This window comes from Lactuca sativa, chromosome 2 (assembly GCF_002870075.4).
Source record: "Lactuca sativa cultivar Salinas chromosome 2, Lsat_Salinas_v11, whole genome shotgun sequence".
Taxonomy (NCBI): Eukaryota; Viridiplantae; Streptophyta; class Magnoliopsida; order Asterales; family Asteraceae; genus Lactuca; species Lactuca sativa.
The window spans coordinates 207,025,309-207,043,922 of NC_056624.2; the positions used below are offsets into that span (position 1 = coordinate 207,025,309).

The 18,614-nt window shown below is 40.4% G+C and overlaps 1 protein-coding gene across 1 annotated transcript; it reads right to left on the reverse strand.

Moving 5' to 3' along the window:
- Nucleotides 1–7,948: 7,948 nt before the first annotated feature.
- LOC111911724 (uncharacterized) lies at nt 7,949–10,065 on the reverse strand. The gene is made up of 3 exons (XM_023907474.3): nt 9,415–10,065; nt 8,626–9,041; nt 7,949–8,536 (listed from the first exon to the last, which is right to left on the reverse strand). The coding sequence occupies exons 2-3, from the start codon at nt 8,962–8,964 to the stop codon at nt 8,132–8,134; spliced, it is 744 nt and encodes a 247-aa protein (XP_023763242.1). The 5' UTR covers nt 8,965–9,041; nt 9,415–10,065; the 3' UTR covers nt 7,949–8,131.
- Between the last annotated feature and the right edge of the window lie 8,549 nt (nt 10,066–18,614).

Genomic DNA, 18,614 nt, shown 5'->3' on the forward strand with positions numbered 1-18,614 from the left:
GAGTAAGTTTCCTTGAAGGACAAGAGTATGGCTCTTTCGGGGACAAGAGTATGGTTCCTACCGGAACAAGAGTATGTTTTCTTTGGGTACAAGAGTACGGTTCATATGGGAACAAGAGTAAGGTTCCTTCGGGGACAAAAGTAAGGCTCTTATAGGGACAAATAGTATGATTATGCAGGAATGAGATTATGTCCCTACGGCGAAAGAGATAGATGATTCCCTCTGGGGAACATAGATAGATGATGCTTGAGAGGATCTAGACTGAGTATGATTAGTGAAAACTAACAAATGAAATACATATAACGGCTAGGGTTTCATATTATTATCAAAGAGAAGTACAAATACAATGAAAAGGAAAGACATAATATATAGACAAGCTAATTAGGGTTTCCTAACGAAAAGGCCCAATCATAAAACCCAATACAAAATAAAGCCCAAAATATTATTAGGTTAACATCCCCCTTCAAACTCACAATGCAACAGCAATAAGCATTGAGAGTTTGTCAGACAGAAAATGGAATTGAGGAGCAATCAACGGCTTCGTAAGAATATCAACAATCTGCAAAGAGGAAGGAACATAAGGAAGGGAGATAGTGCCCTTTTGGAGATGATGACGTGTGAAATGACAGTCAATCTCAATGTGCTTTGTGCGCTCATGAAACACTAAATTCTTGGCAATCATTATCGCACTCTCGTTATCACAATACAAAGGGGTAGGCTGAGAGATGTGAACGCCCATATCTGCAAGAAGCCATCTCAACCAAACAATCTCACAAGTGGCGATAGCCATGGCTCGATACTCAGATTTTGTAGAAGATCGAGAAACAACATCTTGTTTCTCGCTTTTCCATGATATCAATGAATCTCCAAGAAAAACACAATGCCCAGTAGTGGACTTACGATCATAAATATCACTATCCCAATTTGCATCACCATAGGCACGCAACTCAAGAGAGGATGAAGAAGGAAACATAAGAGTGCGGAACTGAGTACCACGTAAATATCTCAAAATACGAAGAACAGCTCCCCAATGAACAGTAGTAGGAGCAGTGACAAACTGGCTAACCAAATGAACTGCATGAGCAATATCCGGTCTAGTGATAGTCAGGTAAACCAAACTCCCAACAACGGTACGATAAAGACTTGGATCTGATAATGGAACACCATCAGTTGGAGAGTACTTGGCATTACTCTTTATGGGCATATCAATTGTTCGATTATCCGTGAGTCGTGCACGTTCAAACAAATCTGAAATATACTTCGTTTGAGATAAAAGATAACCCTTTGGAGATTGAGCAACTTCAATCCCCAAGAAATAACGAAGTAATCCCAAGTCTTTCATAGCAAAACGGTGAGCCAAATCACGCTTTAAAGACTCTATACCATCATAATCATCACCAGTAATAATCATGTCATCGACATACAAGGAAAGAATAATCTGCCCTGCATTCGTACATCGAATAAATAGAGCCGAATCATGGTTACTTGGTTGAAAACCAAGAGAAGTAATCACCGTAGAAAATTTCTCAAACCAAGCACGAGGGGCTTGTTTGAGGCCATATAGAGCCTTCCGAAGTCGACAAACTTCACCTGGTCGGTGAGCAATACCAGGGGGAGGAGACATGTATACTTCTTCATGAAGATCTCCATTCAAGAAAGCATTCTTGACATCCATTTGATAAATCTTCCATTGACGAATGGAAGAAACTGCAATCAAGGTGCGAACAGTCGTCATTTTTGCAACAGGAGCAAACGTCTCCTCATAATCCATACCATACTTTTGCGCGTACCCTTTCGCAACAAGTCTGGCTTTATAGCGCTCAACGGATCCATCAGACTTTGTTTTGATTTTATAAACCCAACGACAACCAATCGTGTGTTTTCCAGGTGGAAGCGGAACCAGATCCCATGTATGAGTCTGATAAAGAGCTGCAAGTTCCTCAGCCATAGCGGTCTGCCAAGGGGGATCAGAAATGGCCTCTTTATAGGATGTTGGCTCAGAGAGACGATGTACATTAGCAATAAAAGAGGCAAAAGCCGGTGAGTAAGAGGAATAGACAAAGTCAGGAAGCTTTGTGGACTTCTTATTACGATAAGGTCTCGATGGAGGGGGGTCTTGATGATTTGTAGGCAGAGGATCAACGATAGGTGTTGGATCAGTCACATGTGGTGGATCAGCAGCAAGTGGTGGATCAGTGACATGTGGTGGATCATCAATGTCAATGCTAAACGGATCAATAGTACAAAGCTCCTCTCGGGTTGCATCATGTGACTGAACAGGAATGCTATAGAATGGAATATGCTCCAAAAAGGTGACATTGCGAGATACATACAGTTTCTGATTTGAAGGATCATAGCACCGATAACCTTTCTGACCAATACCATATCCCAGAAAAACACAAAGAGCTGATTTTGAAGACAACTTATCTCTCTCTACATGAGGCTTCAAGACAAAACATGTACACCCAAACACTCGTAATGAAGAATAATCTGGGAGTTGTCCAAACAACATTTCATAAGGAGACTTCCCCGAAGTGTACGCAGTAGGAATGCGATTAATAACATAAGTAGCGGTATGAACAGCTTCTCCCCAAAACATATTGGGAACTTGAGCAGAGAGTAGTAAGGATCTAGCAGTTTCTAGGAGATGTCGATGTTTTCTTTCTGCAACACCATTCTGATGAGGAGTGTCTGTACAAGATGATTGATGTATAGTTCCATCAGATGCCAATAACTGTTTAAAATCATTAGAGGTAAATTCTCCTCCCAGATCACACCGAAAACATTTTATGACAGCAGAGTATTGAGTCTTGACAATAGCTCTGAATTCACTATATATGGTGAAAAAGTCAGACCTGCGCTTCATAAAATAAACCCACGTATAACGAGTGTAATCATCAATGAATGAAACATAATAGTTAGCTCCTGACTTGGAGGTTATCGGAGAGGGACCCCACACATCAGAATGCACAATATCAAAGGGAGCAACAGAACGAGTGACACTTTTATTAAACGGTAAAGCAGAAAATTTTCCCAGTTTACAACCACAACAATCAGAAATATCATCAAATTTCAAAGAGCCTAACACACCAGTGGAAACCAAAAACTGTAAACGAGACGCTGAAACATGTCCCAAACGAGAATGCCGAAGATAAAAAGGAGACGATGAAGGGTTTAAACGAAAAGACGACAAATCGACACTAGATGCATCAACATCAGCAACATGTAGCTGCTCCAAGACATAAAGCTCCGCAAGTCTACGGCCTATCCCAATCACCCTCCGAGACCGAATGTCCTGTACACAACAGAATGAATCAGAAAAGAAGACCCAACAACCAGATTTACACAACTGACTGACCGATGCAAGATTCAAAGCAAGTGTAGGAATGTAATACACATCTGTTAAAGATATATAAGGAGTGACAATAGAACCAACACCCTCTACTGACATGGGTGTAGCACTAGCAGACATAACAAAGACAGGTGTACGAGAAGATAATGAAGCAAAAGATGAAAAATGTGGTGACATGTGATGAGATGCACCAGAATCCAATATCCACAAGGATGAAGGAATACCTGACGTGTTGGATGAAGACAAACCTAAATGAGACATGGAAGCTGACATGGCAGTTGGATTGGTAGCTAAGAACTGTCTGAACTGCTCAACAATCTGTGGATCCAAGGCTGATGGTGGTGTGAAATCTGTTTCATTCTCAACTGAAGGTGTAGCAGCAGCGTACTGTGCTGGCCTAAAAGATAAAAAAGAGGGACGTGACTGTCCAGAAGACTTGTTCTACTGTGAAGACTGAGAGTATGTTGGTGATCTTGTTTGTTGTTGCTGTTGATTTCCCTTGCTTGTCAGTAAAGGACAATTTGCCTTCCAATGGTTTTTCTTCTTACAGAAAGCACACTCATCAAATGCAACTCTGGGATGATTTTGGTTTGAAGATTGGGGTCGTTGTGAAACAGCAAAGACAGCAGGAGTGGCTGTCTTGGGAGCTTTGTCAGCATGGGACTTGATACGAGTTTCTTCAGCAATCAACTCGTGAACAACCGAATCAATAGTGGGAAGAGGTGTACGATGCAAGATTGATCCACGCAGACCTTCAAAATCTGAACGTAATGCCATCAAGAACTGAACCAAACGTTGCTCTTCCCTTCTATCAATATAAGGCTTAAAAACCTTCAGCACATCAGGTTCTGTAAGAGCTAACTGATCCCACAAATCTGACATAGTTGCATAAAATTCTTGAACACTAAGATTGTTCTGTTGGAGGGATCGAATATCAAACTCTAACTGATACTGCTTTGCAAAGTTAGACTGAGTATACAACCTAGCCAAGTGATCCCAAACCTCCTTTGTCGTGTCATACTTCGCCAACTGAGTACCAATAGACTGGATGACAGAATTATTAATCCAAGTAATGATCTTGGAGTTATCAGTCTCCCATGAATCCAGTAAGGTTTGATAATTAGCGGTCTTCTCGTCTGTTGGTTTCTTCTTGTCACGTGTAACAATCCCCCACATAGTCTTGCCCCGCAAGAAATTTTTCATAACATAACTCCAATAGGCATAGTTTTTTCCATCAAGTTGAATACTAATGGACTGAAGAGAATCATCTCTTGGGGCCATATTTCAATATCAGTCAAATAATAAATACGAGTAGTAGCAAAAATGATCAAGATCTCGAAATCAACAAAGCTAGGCGAAAACGAAACCCTCAAAACCGACAAACGAACAAATCAAACCAAACCAAATACAGAAACGAGCAAAAAATGCATACCCCAAAATTGCAAATGGTGACAATGAACAGTACACGTGAATAGTGCCGATGAATAGTAACCGTGAACAGTAACCGCGCGATGAACAATGTCGATGAATAGTAACCACGCGATGAACAATGTCGATGAATAGTAATCGATGAACAGTAACCTTGCGATGAACAATAATCGATGAACAGTGCCGATGAACAGTAACTCCGATGAACAGTAATCGCCCCCCAAAAAAACGAAAAACTACAGATAATCAACCGAGCTCTGATACCATGAAAACTAACAAATGAAATACATATAACGGCTAGGGTTTCATATTATTATCAAAGAGAAGTACAAATACAATGAAAAGGAAAGACATAATATATAGACAAGCTAATTAGGGTTTCCTAGCGAAAAGGCCCAATCATAAACCCCAATACAAAATAAAGCCCAAAATATTATTAGGTTAACAATTAGAAGATATAGAGAAAGGTTCCTTGTGAGGGACAATATTAGATAGTTCTTTGTAAGAACTTAGATGTAACCCACAATGGGTTAAGAGCAAGGAATTTGTGATGGATTCAAGAATAAGAAGAAGAATTAAGGATCCACAAAGGATCATAAGAGAGAGGGGTAAGATTGGGTAACTGTGCCCAGTAATGAAAGTGGGGTGTTTTCCATTAAAACTTGGTATGAGATATGACCGTTGGGTCTAGATGAGAATAGAGTGCTGAGGCACTAGATACGAGAATATAGAAGAGAAAGAGTAGAGAATGAGAAGAGTCTGGTAAGAGGATGTGAGTAGATATAGATGAAGAGACAGAGATAGAGTATGTATAGAGTATGATAATAGCATGTTAAGAGGTTAAGAAAAGAGTATAAAGACTAAAGGAAGAATATATGAATGTGAAGATAGATAAGAATATAACCCACCACACACTTTGTGTCTAATACTGCAAATGTGTTTCTATTTTGCAGATTCAGGTAGTAGCACCCGTGGTACCATAAGTAAAGGTATGAGCACAAGGACATAGAATAGGTTTTATTTCCTTGTTGTCCTAATTTGTATGAAAGTTTAATTATACACCCGTGATTGTGCCTGGGATTAAAATGTTGTTTTTTATGATTTAATAAAATCTTGTAAATTATTAGTAATAACTCTGAGAATTTCATTATATTAGATGTATAGAAATCTGGGTCGTTAGATAAATCTTTGTAAAAAACTCAAACTAGTGTTCGAGTTCAAGGTTTAAAACATATATAATATAGTTTATTAAGCACTTTGATCGATGATTTGAAAGTTAATGGTTTTTGTAGGATGTTAACTTGTGTTTAAAACATCTTATTTATTGTTAATTAATCATTTAGGACCTTGATAAATGTTTTGGAAAGGTGTATGAATATTGGAATGAGTTTGGACAACCTTAAATAAAAAAACTACTCCTTTAAGGGCATCATGACATACCCACTTGCAAGTGGAAGCTCCTTTTTGGCTGGGCTCGGTCAAATAACTTGTTGCATTGATGTTAGAACTGTCAAGCATGTTTCATTTATAACTTTTACATACAAACTTTAAATTAGGGGGTAAATAGTTAATGAAGAGCATGATTTATGAAGCTAGTTGTCTCTATACATATCCCTTTTTTTTATTCAAATGAAAATTTAAAGGAGAAGGAAGGTCTCATGTGTGGCTTTTTCTCTAATTGAAGTGGAATAAAAAGAGCTTTAAGTTATTTTGTAAGGGTAACTATAATCATCACTCTGGGACTAATGGATAGTGTATTTAATCTTACTTGAGTTTCCATATATCGAGTTATGGTTTGGGAATTCTCCCCAAATCTGATATTTTAGTTAAATTATAAATTATAATGGTGTTTTTAGACGAGCATATGTATTAGAAGGTGATTTGTAATACTATTTACGCAAATAATGGTTGACAATTCAAACCGATGTTCATTTTCAAGGTTTAAAACATAAATGGAGTTTATGTTGATGGCCACTTTGATCCATGTTTTGACTATATTAGTGATTTTTTAGGATGTCAATTGATGTCTAAAGCATGCTATACTCGCTTGAAGGGGTTGTGGCATTTGATCCGGTCATCGGTTAGGACATTTAGAAATGATTTGAAGGAGTTTTGGAATTACTGGAATTAGTTTGGACAACCCAAAATAATAAATTGCTTGTTTTTGGGAATCACTTGGTCGAGTGGAAGTTCTTTACTAGCTTCATTCGATCAAACAACTTTTTGCATTGAGGTTAAAAGTGTCAAACCTGTTTTAATCATAAATTTTCCATATAGACTTCAAATTAAATCCGTTTTTTACATCTGTTCTTCTAAGACTCGAGATGATACTACAACAATAAAGTTATATTTTTTAATTAAAGAACTCAATACATAACTTAATGAACCATTGAAGAGTATTTGACACAAATTAAAATTCCATATAATATGTTGTGTGTGTGAGTGTTAGCCGCTCTAAAAAAAATAATGTGATGACGCGAAAAATCTAAAATGATTACCGATGATTTAGAAAATGATTAATGATTTGAGAGAATAAAGTATTATGTCTCGTGTATATATTCAACCATTAAACTATTTTTGTATGCAGTTTACCATCTAATATCTCTAGTCATCTTTTTGGTAAAGAAACAATTTTACAGTCATCTTCTTTGTACGTTTTCAACATGCAAGATCTATCTTCAATACAACACAATATGAACACAAGATTCATTCCAAACTTTAAATATAGGTTTCCAAAATGTGGATAAACACAATGAAGATATTGGTTGAAAAAAATGAGATGAGGTGAAGATGTTTGTTCGATTTTCGAGTTTGGATCGTGTCCATACTTTCGTCTTTAGGTTTTGTGTATTGCTTGTAAGAAACAAAACTCAAATCATATTTATGGGTTCGAAAAATGGGGCTAAGAACACGATGAAGATATGGATTTGAAAAATATCAATTTTTTTGAAGTTCTTGAATATTTATGGGGATGAATACGATGGATGGAGATATGGGTTTCATCCTCATCCTTGTTTGGCATCAAGGTTTCTTCAACTTTGTTATGAAGACGAACACAATGAAGATCTAGAATGAACACTTATTTCATGTTAGAGATATTAATACATAATATTTAACAAAAGCAATATAACACTTATTTCATCAGATATATACGTAACCAACAGTAAATAAAATAACATGCAATACTTCCATTCAATGAAAAAAAACAAACTAGAATTCAAGACAAGATATCTACAAAAATCCAAACAAACCACTCATACTAGCGTCTTCACAACAAAACTGCAATCTTATTATTATTATTATTATTATCCTATTTACAGGAAACCAGTTATCATCATGATCACAAAAAGCTTAAGTAGCTTCTGCAACAGATGAAAGGTGCAAGTTGGTTCCATAACCCTTGAGAAAGCTGCTTCCACAGAACTGATCATGAAAAACAACTCCATCATCGTCTTCTTCTTCATGCTCATGCAACTTGTACCCTGTGCTTGAAGAGTTTCCACCACGTTTTCTTACATGCTTCTTCTCTTTACCTTTACTTCCACGTGATGATGATTTGCTTCCATTCTTTTGCTTGTTTCTTGAATTCTTCTTGCTACTATGCCTTGATGACCTGTTGCTTGTTACAACATGTGATACTGAAGTGGGAATCGGATCGTACACATCTGGTGCCCATTTTACCCTCAGCTTCACTGGTGGAGCCACTCCACGTTTCTCACGGCTACCTTTCATGGCAGATACAGCCTTCAAATGGGTCTGTAAGTAACACAAGATCCAATCACTCACCATAAATAAAGATAAAACTCATAATTCATAAATGATGAATACAAGAAAACTGTACTTACAGGTAAAGAAATGGAACGGAATCCAGATTGATCCAAAGATTTGATCTTGTCATCGTGTAAGGTGATGGAATCTGGACAAGGAAATGTTGCAGACCTGCTGAGACAATTTTCAGGAGGTTGAGTTGTTGTTGTGTCTTTAGGTTTATGGGATGGTGAGGAGTTTGAATCCTCATTTGTGTCATCTTGAATATTGAGAAACTCGGTGACATTAATGCTTAGTTCATCCACAGAAAGGGGTTTAAGGGCTCCATGAGTGGGTTCGAGTGGATCGTTTTGCAGATCATGAAGATCGTCGGCATTATCAGCAACTGACAAATCAGTGTCGGAGCAAATGTCCATTTGCAAAAAAAAATCGGGGATTTTGAAATAACTGACTGCACTGTTGAAGCTTCAGAAGCGAAAGTGTTACAAGAAACCTGTGTCAAAAAAAGGTGTGTCATTTGTCAATTTAGTAAACATGATGTCATGGTGATTTGTTGAAGAGAAACTGTTGGGATTCATGCTCAAGACCTGATCTTCGATCATACTCAAATCTCAATATCAAAGCAATTTCGTGTGCATTATATTAATTATTAAATAAACCACCATCACCAAACAGTTTTATTCAGCTGTCGGTGAGGTGACAAACACATGTAATATCAATGAAAAAACAGATAAACCGCTTCCAACAAAGCATTCAATATAGCTATCAAGATATGGAACATTTGCTCCAAAATATTCTAGAAATTTAATACACAAATCCAAAGCACGTATACGAAAACGAAAGGAAAAAAATAAAATAGATGGTACCTTCTCCGGCAGATTAGATCTGGCTAGACCAAACTTCTCAGGCGCAGAAATGAATCCAACCAGTCCCGTATGTCTTAAGGCGATTTTCGATTGTCGATCGATTTCGGAATAAACAGATATAGCTAGTTGACCGTGTCAGATCAGTAAGGTAATGGAGAAGAAAAACAGACAGATGTAGAAAGAGATGACGGATGCTAATTAGAGGGAGGAAAACAGAAAAACAGGCCTATTGTTAACTAAGATTACCACGACGATCTCCTTTATGAAGACGACGTTTCAAACGATGAGAACACGAACGACCGCCATAAAAAGAGTTAAGCAAAGGGGGAGTAATAAATTCGAGTGAAAGCACCGAATGCATTGTTCGATGCTTTTCAAACCCTAGTTTCCACAACGAAAAGAAACTAAACGGCCAAACCCTAATCAAAACGACTCGATCGTCAATTCGATTAGATCCCGATGACTATACAAATTAAAAGCCACAAATGAGACGTGATTTGATTGATGGCGATAACGAAGGAGCTGATTACATGAAATTGAGCATCGACAGTCGATGATCGGGATCGAAGAACATGGCTGGAAAACGGAGAGAAACCAGGTTTAGGTAGGAAGATTTGTGCAAATGATAATACAAGGGGAATGGATAAACCAGAGAATAGGAATCGCTTGGTCAACGCCCTTCCGACAACAGATTTGGACTGGGCCTATATATTCCACCGCTAACGGCCCTATATGAGACGGGTCAAAGACTCAAAGTTAGTTCATTGTCGAGTTTACTTCGATACACGGTTTAATTAAAACAATAGTCTCTATTTTTATCAAAACTACATGTATGGTTTTTAATTGTATGGAGCATGTGTTGTGGGTTGGTTTGGTAGCCAAAAACAAATTATACCTATTGGTGAATGTATTTTGATGATTGATGTATTTTGATAGTCATTGATTGATTATCGGTTATCATTGGTTTGGCTAATGGCTTTTGTTTTGTTTTAACTATTACGCGGAACAGGACGGGACAGAACAGAACAAGATCCTATCACAGAGCGTTTGGCACGGACGGGACTGGGACAAAGTTAGTTGTTGACCAAGTCCAATAGGACTATTTCTCTAAAATTTAGTCTCATCCAAAACCATAGAGCACAATGGGACAAAAGCCAAAATGACAAAGAAAACCATTTCTAGTGTTTTTCTTTTTGTTCCGGTGTTGCCGATTACTATATAACGAGTTCAGTCTAGTTCTGTCCAGTCCAGTCCAGTTTTGTCCAATCTAGTTATGTCCCACCTAGTCCCACCACCAAACGCTTATAGTCCAAAATGACGTTAAAATAGAAATTATATTTCTATTAAAAATGAAAAAACAAAAAGTGCATCGCCATGAAATCAAAAAATATGTTGTTATAAGTAGTTAAATATGTATCTTATTTTGTTTTGTGCGAGAAATCAGAAAATATGGTCATGATATTTTGTGAGTTTGCATACATATCTCGTATTTTCTTGAATTTCAACTCCTCGTTTAATTAATATAACTACATATGCTTTGAGTGTTCAACACAATTAAGCACTAAAGGAGAAGTACATTTGACCACCAATACTTGCATCTAACTTCAAAATGGAGCAATATGGAGAACATCATAGTCGGCCATGAAGAAAAAGAAAGAAAATAACCAACAATATGAAAGATTTTTGCATCCTTTAAGTATTCACATGCAATATCTAAAGCACGTATACTTCCATTTAATGTAAAGTATATATATATATATATATATATATATATATATATATATATATATATATATATATATATATATATATATATATATATATATATATATATATATATATATATATATATATATATATATATATTTTACATTAAATGAGAGAGAGAGAAAGAGAGTTAGGTTCAAATTTTTTACTATTTATTGTATGCTTGTAAAATTGATTATGGACCATTCATTTTAGTTATTTTAAAAAAGTAATTAATGCATATTAAATGCTTAAAGTTTAATTAATGCTCATTATATCTTTAACATGTACATATGCATTAATTACTTTCCTAAAATAATTAAAATGATTGGTCAATAATCAATCTTAAATGCACACAGTAGATAGTTAGAACAAAATAACCTAACCATATATATATATATATATATATATATATATATATATATATATATATATATATATATATTGCAAGTAATGTATATGTAAAGGGAGGTTGGCAAGCAACATCTCATCCCTTGTGAAAATCATGGTTTTAGCGAGACAAATAAGATACAGAGTTTGACTTATTTCAACAACTGGTTTAGTCCATGTAAGTAGAAACTTATTACATCTATTCGGGTATGGACGACATTTGCCTATGGAATAACTTTGGATTTCCAGACACTATCGTTGCTAGGAAAGGAATAGTAGCATGAAGATGGTGGTGTCAGTTGCGTGAGTTGTTTGATCATTGGATGGGTCAACGAAATTGTATTTTCGCATGTACTAAAGTCGGTTAGATTTCAATGATTTCTTGACGATAGAAATCAGAGTAAATGTTTATTAGTGAATGGAAAGGGTTATGTTTCTTAGCTGCAAGCATAAGAACTCAAGGAATTGGTATGGTATCATGGGAGGTGATTTGGATCATTAGACTGGTTAAGGCCTCAAGAGTATTCTTCCGTATTCTTCCGGATTCCATGAGTTGGGCAATCATTGAGATTGTCTAGTAATAACACGCTAGTTTTGGTAAGCGCAGGGCATAGACAGTTCACGATATATGGGGATTGATGGTTTGGGAATCCATAAGAATTATGGAATAAGAAAGAGTTCGTCAAATCCAAGTGGGGGAGAATCGATCAGAATTTTCGAGAGTTGTATCAGGTGTGGAACTGTAACATCCATAAATTTTACGCCAAATTTAAACTTTTTCAATCATGAATAAAAATCAGATAGCATCATTTACAAAAATGTTTTCAAATCAATATCCATCAGAGTGTCCCAAAATCATAACATAAGGATGAGGAGCGGCACTGTCACCGCCCTACTGGGCCTACAGTCTATCTGAATCTATCCCGAGCCTTCGGCAGGACTGGTCTGCCACGTGGGCCTGCAGTCTCCCCGAACCGTTCATAGGGTATGTTGGCCTTCAGCACAAAGCAGGAACGCCTCAACCCAACCAACAAGCAAATAACCATGTGCGCATAACTATCATATACTAGCATATACAAACATTAAACATATCTATCTCACTGATCATCAATCATAGAATTCTCTCGTAACTAGAGTACCGACCTAGCATGTCACTAACATACTAATCCTTACGGATCATAAGAGTATAACATATTTGTCTACCCTGATTCCGATCTAACAGATCATAACCACATGTAGCATATCATAACAATAACAACTAAAGGGCCGGTCTTTGTGCCGTAGACCCTATCGATATAATGAGGATAACTCACCTTGAAGATGTCGACTCAGAAGATAAACTCCAACTCTCGGATCACTTGACACGAGCTCCACAACCTATGATCATAGTACAATATACTTATAAGTCCTTAACCTTATAAGGTACTCCATAACCCACTAGTCAACCCTTGATCAAAGTAAAAGTCCCCGACCAAGGTCAACAGTTCATGTTGACCCCAACTCGTTGAGTACCCTCGGCTACTTGCCGAGTTCCTTAAAGCACTTTCCAACTCGCCGAGTCATCATGGTGACTCGTCGAGTTCCTTCGATTCTCGTTTAAATTTTAAGGCCACCCGTCGAGTTCCCTCCTTGCAACTCGACGGATACACACGCATACATATCCTAGGGGAAACTCATCCGACTCGCCGAGTTGTTCTTCAACTCGTCGAGTCTTATGGTAATCTTCATCGGACTCGCCGAGTTGTTCATCCAACTCGTCGAGTTCACGACCATCTTCATGTGACTCGCCGAGTCAACCTTGCGACTCGCCGAGTCCATGCAATCTTTTTCCCATGCAGACTTGATTTGAGCCATGCAACAGATCCAAATCACAGATCCAAGCTTCTAGGGCATGCTTATCACGTAGAGTTGCAAACTTTGCGTGCATGCATGGCTATAAATGCTCTAAATGCCTATTTTAAGTTCTTAATGGAGCTTCAAGCTCAAGAGGGACCTCAATCATGACAAAAAACTATAACTTTATGCTTCTAGAATCTGAGGAGGGTCCAGATCTGAAGTTACAACCTCATATCTAGCCCATAACTCATCTTTCCAACTTAACATCTCACAAAAACCCTAAAACTCAACCAATAGAAGAGATTCACAAGGAAAAAAAAAAGTGATTTGGTTACCTCTAGAAGACAATAACTGAGATAAGTGTTGATTCCCACACTTTACTTGCTCCAATCTCCTTCTCCTCCAAGCCTTCTCCCTCCAAATATCCTCTTTTCAAGCTTCAAACACACAATGGGCACATATACACACGCACGTATTAGGGTTTTAAGGAGCTCTCAAAGACTGCAAAGAGGCCAAAGGAGGTTGAGGCTCCTTTAAATAAAGGTGAAAACCCCAGGATTTAGGGTTTCATCTGCCAAATCCTACTCGCCAAGTCCCAATATGGACTCGTCGAGTAGGGCACTTAACTCGCGATCCCACCCCGCTGCTACTCGATGAGCAGGACAACCAACTCGTCGAGTAGGGCCTAACCCAAAAAAAAAATCTTATTATACAATACCTGAGAATCGGGGCGTTATAACTCTCCCCCAATTGAACTAGACTTCGCCCTCGAAGTCCGTTGTAATAAACAATGTCGGGTAATGCTCGCGCATCTCCGCCTCCGGCTCCCACGTCCACTCGAATCCCCTCCGATGTTCCCAGTGTACCTTTACTAAAGGTATCTCCTTGTTCCATAAAATCTTCTTCTTCCTTTCCAAAATAGCCACGGGCATAGTTCAGGCGCTCATCGACCTACATATCATCCAATGATACCACTGCCTCCTGGTCCATAATGCATTTTTGCAATTGCGAAAACATGAAATGTGTTGTGGATCCGGTTATGCTCCTCCGGAAGCTCTAGTCTATAGGCCACCCTACCAACCCTGACAACAATCCTGAAACGGCCCAATGAAACGGGGACCTAATTTTCCCCTCTTCCTAAAATGGATTACACCCTTCCAGGGTGAGACCTTCAGGAGAACCTTGTCACCCCACCTAAAATTCCAGTTCAGATCGGCATCGGTCGGCATAACGTTTCTGCCGACTCTGAGTGGCCTGCAGTCGCTGTCTAATTTGTTGTATCATCTCGGTAGTTTGCAGAACTACCTCTGTCCGACACATCACCCTGTGCCCAACCTCACCCCAGCAGACTGGGGTCCTACACTTCCACCCATACAACAGCTTGAAAGGCGGGGCGCCAATACTGGAATGATAGTTGTTGTTGTAGGCGAACTCTGCAAGCGGTAGGTGGGAATCCCAACTCCCACCGAAATCAATGACACACGCCCTCAACATATCCTCGAGGGTCTGAATGGTCCGCTCACTCTGCCCATCAGTCTGCAGATGGAACGTCGTACTAAAATGCAGTCGCGTACCCAATTCCTCATGGAACTTTTGCCAAAAAACGGGAAGTAAACCTGACATCTCGATCGGAAACGATAGAAACTGGAACCCCATGGCGAGAGACAACCTCTATGACGTACAGGTCGGCTAACTTTTCTGCCGACGAACTCTCCCATATGGCTAGGAAATGGGCACTCTTGGTCAATCAATCCACGATGACCCATATAGCATCGAACCCCTTGCCATCTTCGGCAACTTCATGATGAAATCCATCGCGATTCGTTCCCATTTCCACATGGGAATCTCCAGAGGCTGCAGCTTACCATGCGGCATCTGATGCTCGACCTTGACCATCCTACAGGTCAAACACCTCTCAACAAACCAGGCGATATCTCGCTTCATAACAGGCCACAGTAACTCGAACTCAAATCAAGATACATCTTGGTGGCTCCTGGGTGAATAGAAAAATGAGACTTATGAGCCTCCTCCATCACCGTCTGTCAGACCCCTCCGGACATCGGAACCCAAACCCGACCATAACGGGTCAACAATCCGCGACTATGCTGAACAAACCGGACGCTTTCGCCCTTAATCCTCTCCAATTTCAAGTTCTTTGGTCTCATACCCTCAGTCAGCGCATCCCTGACCAAACCCACCGGCGGGGAATCCACCGCTATCCTCATACACCTGGTTGGGGTCCAGGACCTTGCGGCTCAAAGCATCTGCAACCACATTCTCTTTACCAGGATGGTAAATGATCTCACAATCATAGTCCTTGACCACATTCAGCCAGCTGCGCTGCCTCATATTCAGGTTGGGCTGATCCGTGATGTGCCTCAAACTCTTGTGATCCGTATATATTGTACATCGGACCCCGCACAGATAATGTCTCCAAATCTTGAGAGCGAAAACCATTGCTCCCAACTTGAGGTCGTGCGTAGGGTATCTCATCTCATGCGGCTTCAGTTACCGCGATGCATAGGCTACCACCCGTCATCTCTGCATGAGGACTGCCCCTAATCCGATGATGGATGCATCACAAAATACCACAAAATCCTCAACTCCCTCGGGGAGTGTCAGCACCGGCGCCTCGCATAAACATTGTCGGAAGGTCTCAAACGCCCTCTGCTGCTCAGGCCCCCACCGGAAATCCACCTCCTTCCTCGTAAGACGAGTAAAGGGTACCGCGATCTTGGAGAAATCTCGAATAAATCTCCGGTAGTACCCTGCTAAGCCCAAGAAACTCCTGATGTCTAAGGGAGATCTCGGAGTCTCCCACTGCATAACCGCCTCCACCTTGGCCGGATTGACCAAAATCCCCTCCTGGTTAACGATATGTCCAAGGAACTGGACCTCTCGCAACCAAAACTCACACTTCGAGAACTTGGCATACAGTCGTTCTCGCTGCATAACCTCCAGCAGCTCCCTGAGATGCTCCTCATGCTGCTCTCGGGTCTTGGAATATACCAAGATATCATCTATGAACACAATGACCGAGCGATCGAGCATCGGTCTGCAGACTCGGTTCATCAGATCCATGAACACTGTTGGCGCATTGGTGAGTCCAAACGGCATCACCACGAACTCGTAAGGATCATAACGAGTCTGAAACGTGGGTCTTCTCCACATTTTCCTCCTTCACCTTAACCTGGTGGTATCCTGATCTCAAATCAATATTGGAAAACTAAGATGCACCCTGCAGCTGATCGAAAAAGGTCGTCTATCCTCGGGAGTAGATAACGGTTATTCTCCGTTAACTTGTTCAGCTCCATATAGTCAATACACATCCTGTGCGAACCATCCTTCTTCCTGACGAAAATGATCAGTGCTCCCCATGGTGAACTACTCGAACGAATAAACTGCTTACCCAACAGCTCCTGCAACTGAGATGAAAGCTCTTGCATCTCAGGCGGTGCCAAACGGTACGACGCCTTGGCGATAGGTGCCGCACCTGACACTAGATCAATCCTGAACTCAACCTGCCTCGCCGGAGGCACTCCGGGTAACTCCTCCGGAAACACATCAACAAACTCTCTAACCACCGGGACCTCTAAAACTGAGAGTTGCTCTCTAACCCGTGTATCTACCACATACGCCAAATAACCGGCACACCTGTGCTGAATATACTATCGAGCCCTGGCTACCGAACAAAACCCTGATCCCAACCTGGTGCCCTCACCATATACTACCAGTTCTCCCCCACTTGGGGTTCGAACCACCACCCGCTGTCCCTCACAATCGATCATGGCGCCAAAACGGCTAAGCCAATCCATCCCTACAATCACGCATACATCCCCCATGGGGATAGGAATCAAATCTATCGGGAAGGACACCCCGAAAATCTCCAACTCGCATCCTCGGTAGACCGAAGAAGCAGAAACCCCGTGCTCATTGGCGATCGAAACTCGCAACGGACACTCAAGATCATATATCAACACACCAAACCCTCTACTGAAAGTCTGAGATACGAACGATCGACTCGCCCCCGAGTCAAATAAAACCAAAGCATGCAAGGAATTTACTAGAAACATACCCAATCACAGGTACAATCAATAAGCATAATATAAATACAATAATTGAGACAGAGAGTAGAAACGTACCAACAACCACATCCGGTGCTGCCTTGGCCTCCTCGGTCGTGAGCTAGAAGGCGCGACCCTGAGCCTTCGGAGGCTCCACCTTGACTGGCCTCCCATCTCCAATCCTCATAGCAGCTGGCGCGAAACCCTGCGCCGACTTGGCGGCGAGGTGCAAACAATTGGTCTTCACATTACCAACCTGATGACAATGGTAACAAATCCTCATATCTGCAGGATGAGCGGACTGATGGCGGTCCCTGGCATAGTGCCCCTCCTTGCCACATTTGTGGCACTCACCACCTGCTCTACAAACTCCCGAATGAACCCTGCCACACTTTCCACAAGTGTGGCTCTGTGGACCCCCAGACCGTGTATCAACGGTCTTAGACCACTTAAGCGCCAACTGAGACTGTGTCGATGCCTGATGCTGCTCCTTCAGTTGCAGCTCTATTTCCAACTCACGCCGCCTCGCGGCTTCCTGTAGATCCAGGAGGGTATCACAACGCTGTGTAACCACAAACTGTCGTATATCCGTCTTGAGCATACTCAAATAACGAGTCATCTGAGACTGCTCTGATGCAAACTTCGAGCAAAACATAACCCTCTCAGTGAACATCCGGGTGATCTTCATCATAGACTCTCCATCCTGTCTCAATGTCAAAAACTCCTGAGCATGCCGCTCCCGTTCCACGCGCGGAACGTAACGAGTGCAAAAATATCCCGGAACTGCTCCCAGGTAATAGTAGCCCGTTGATCATCAGAATATGAACATGTCGTCAATCTCCATCATAATATGAACATGATAGTCGTGGTTGATTTGAAGTATTGTAAGACTGTGATGGAAAACTCACATCTCAGTTTGAAAATATCGTTGAACAGTACACAACTCTGAATATCAACTCTACCTGTCACCTATTCATCAAATAAGGACCAAAATCAAAATACCCAAATTACCCTTAGGCCAAACTTGGTCAAATCCTAGTCAAAGTCAATAAGTCGAACCTGGTCAACACAGTTGAGTGTGTCCAGCGTAGTCAACTTGTACGCTTAACATACTCGAGCTTGACCAAAAACGGGTTGGCTGACCTTGTACGCACGACGTACCTT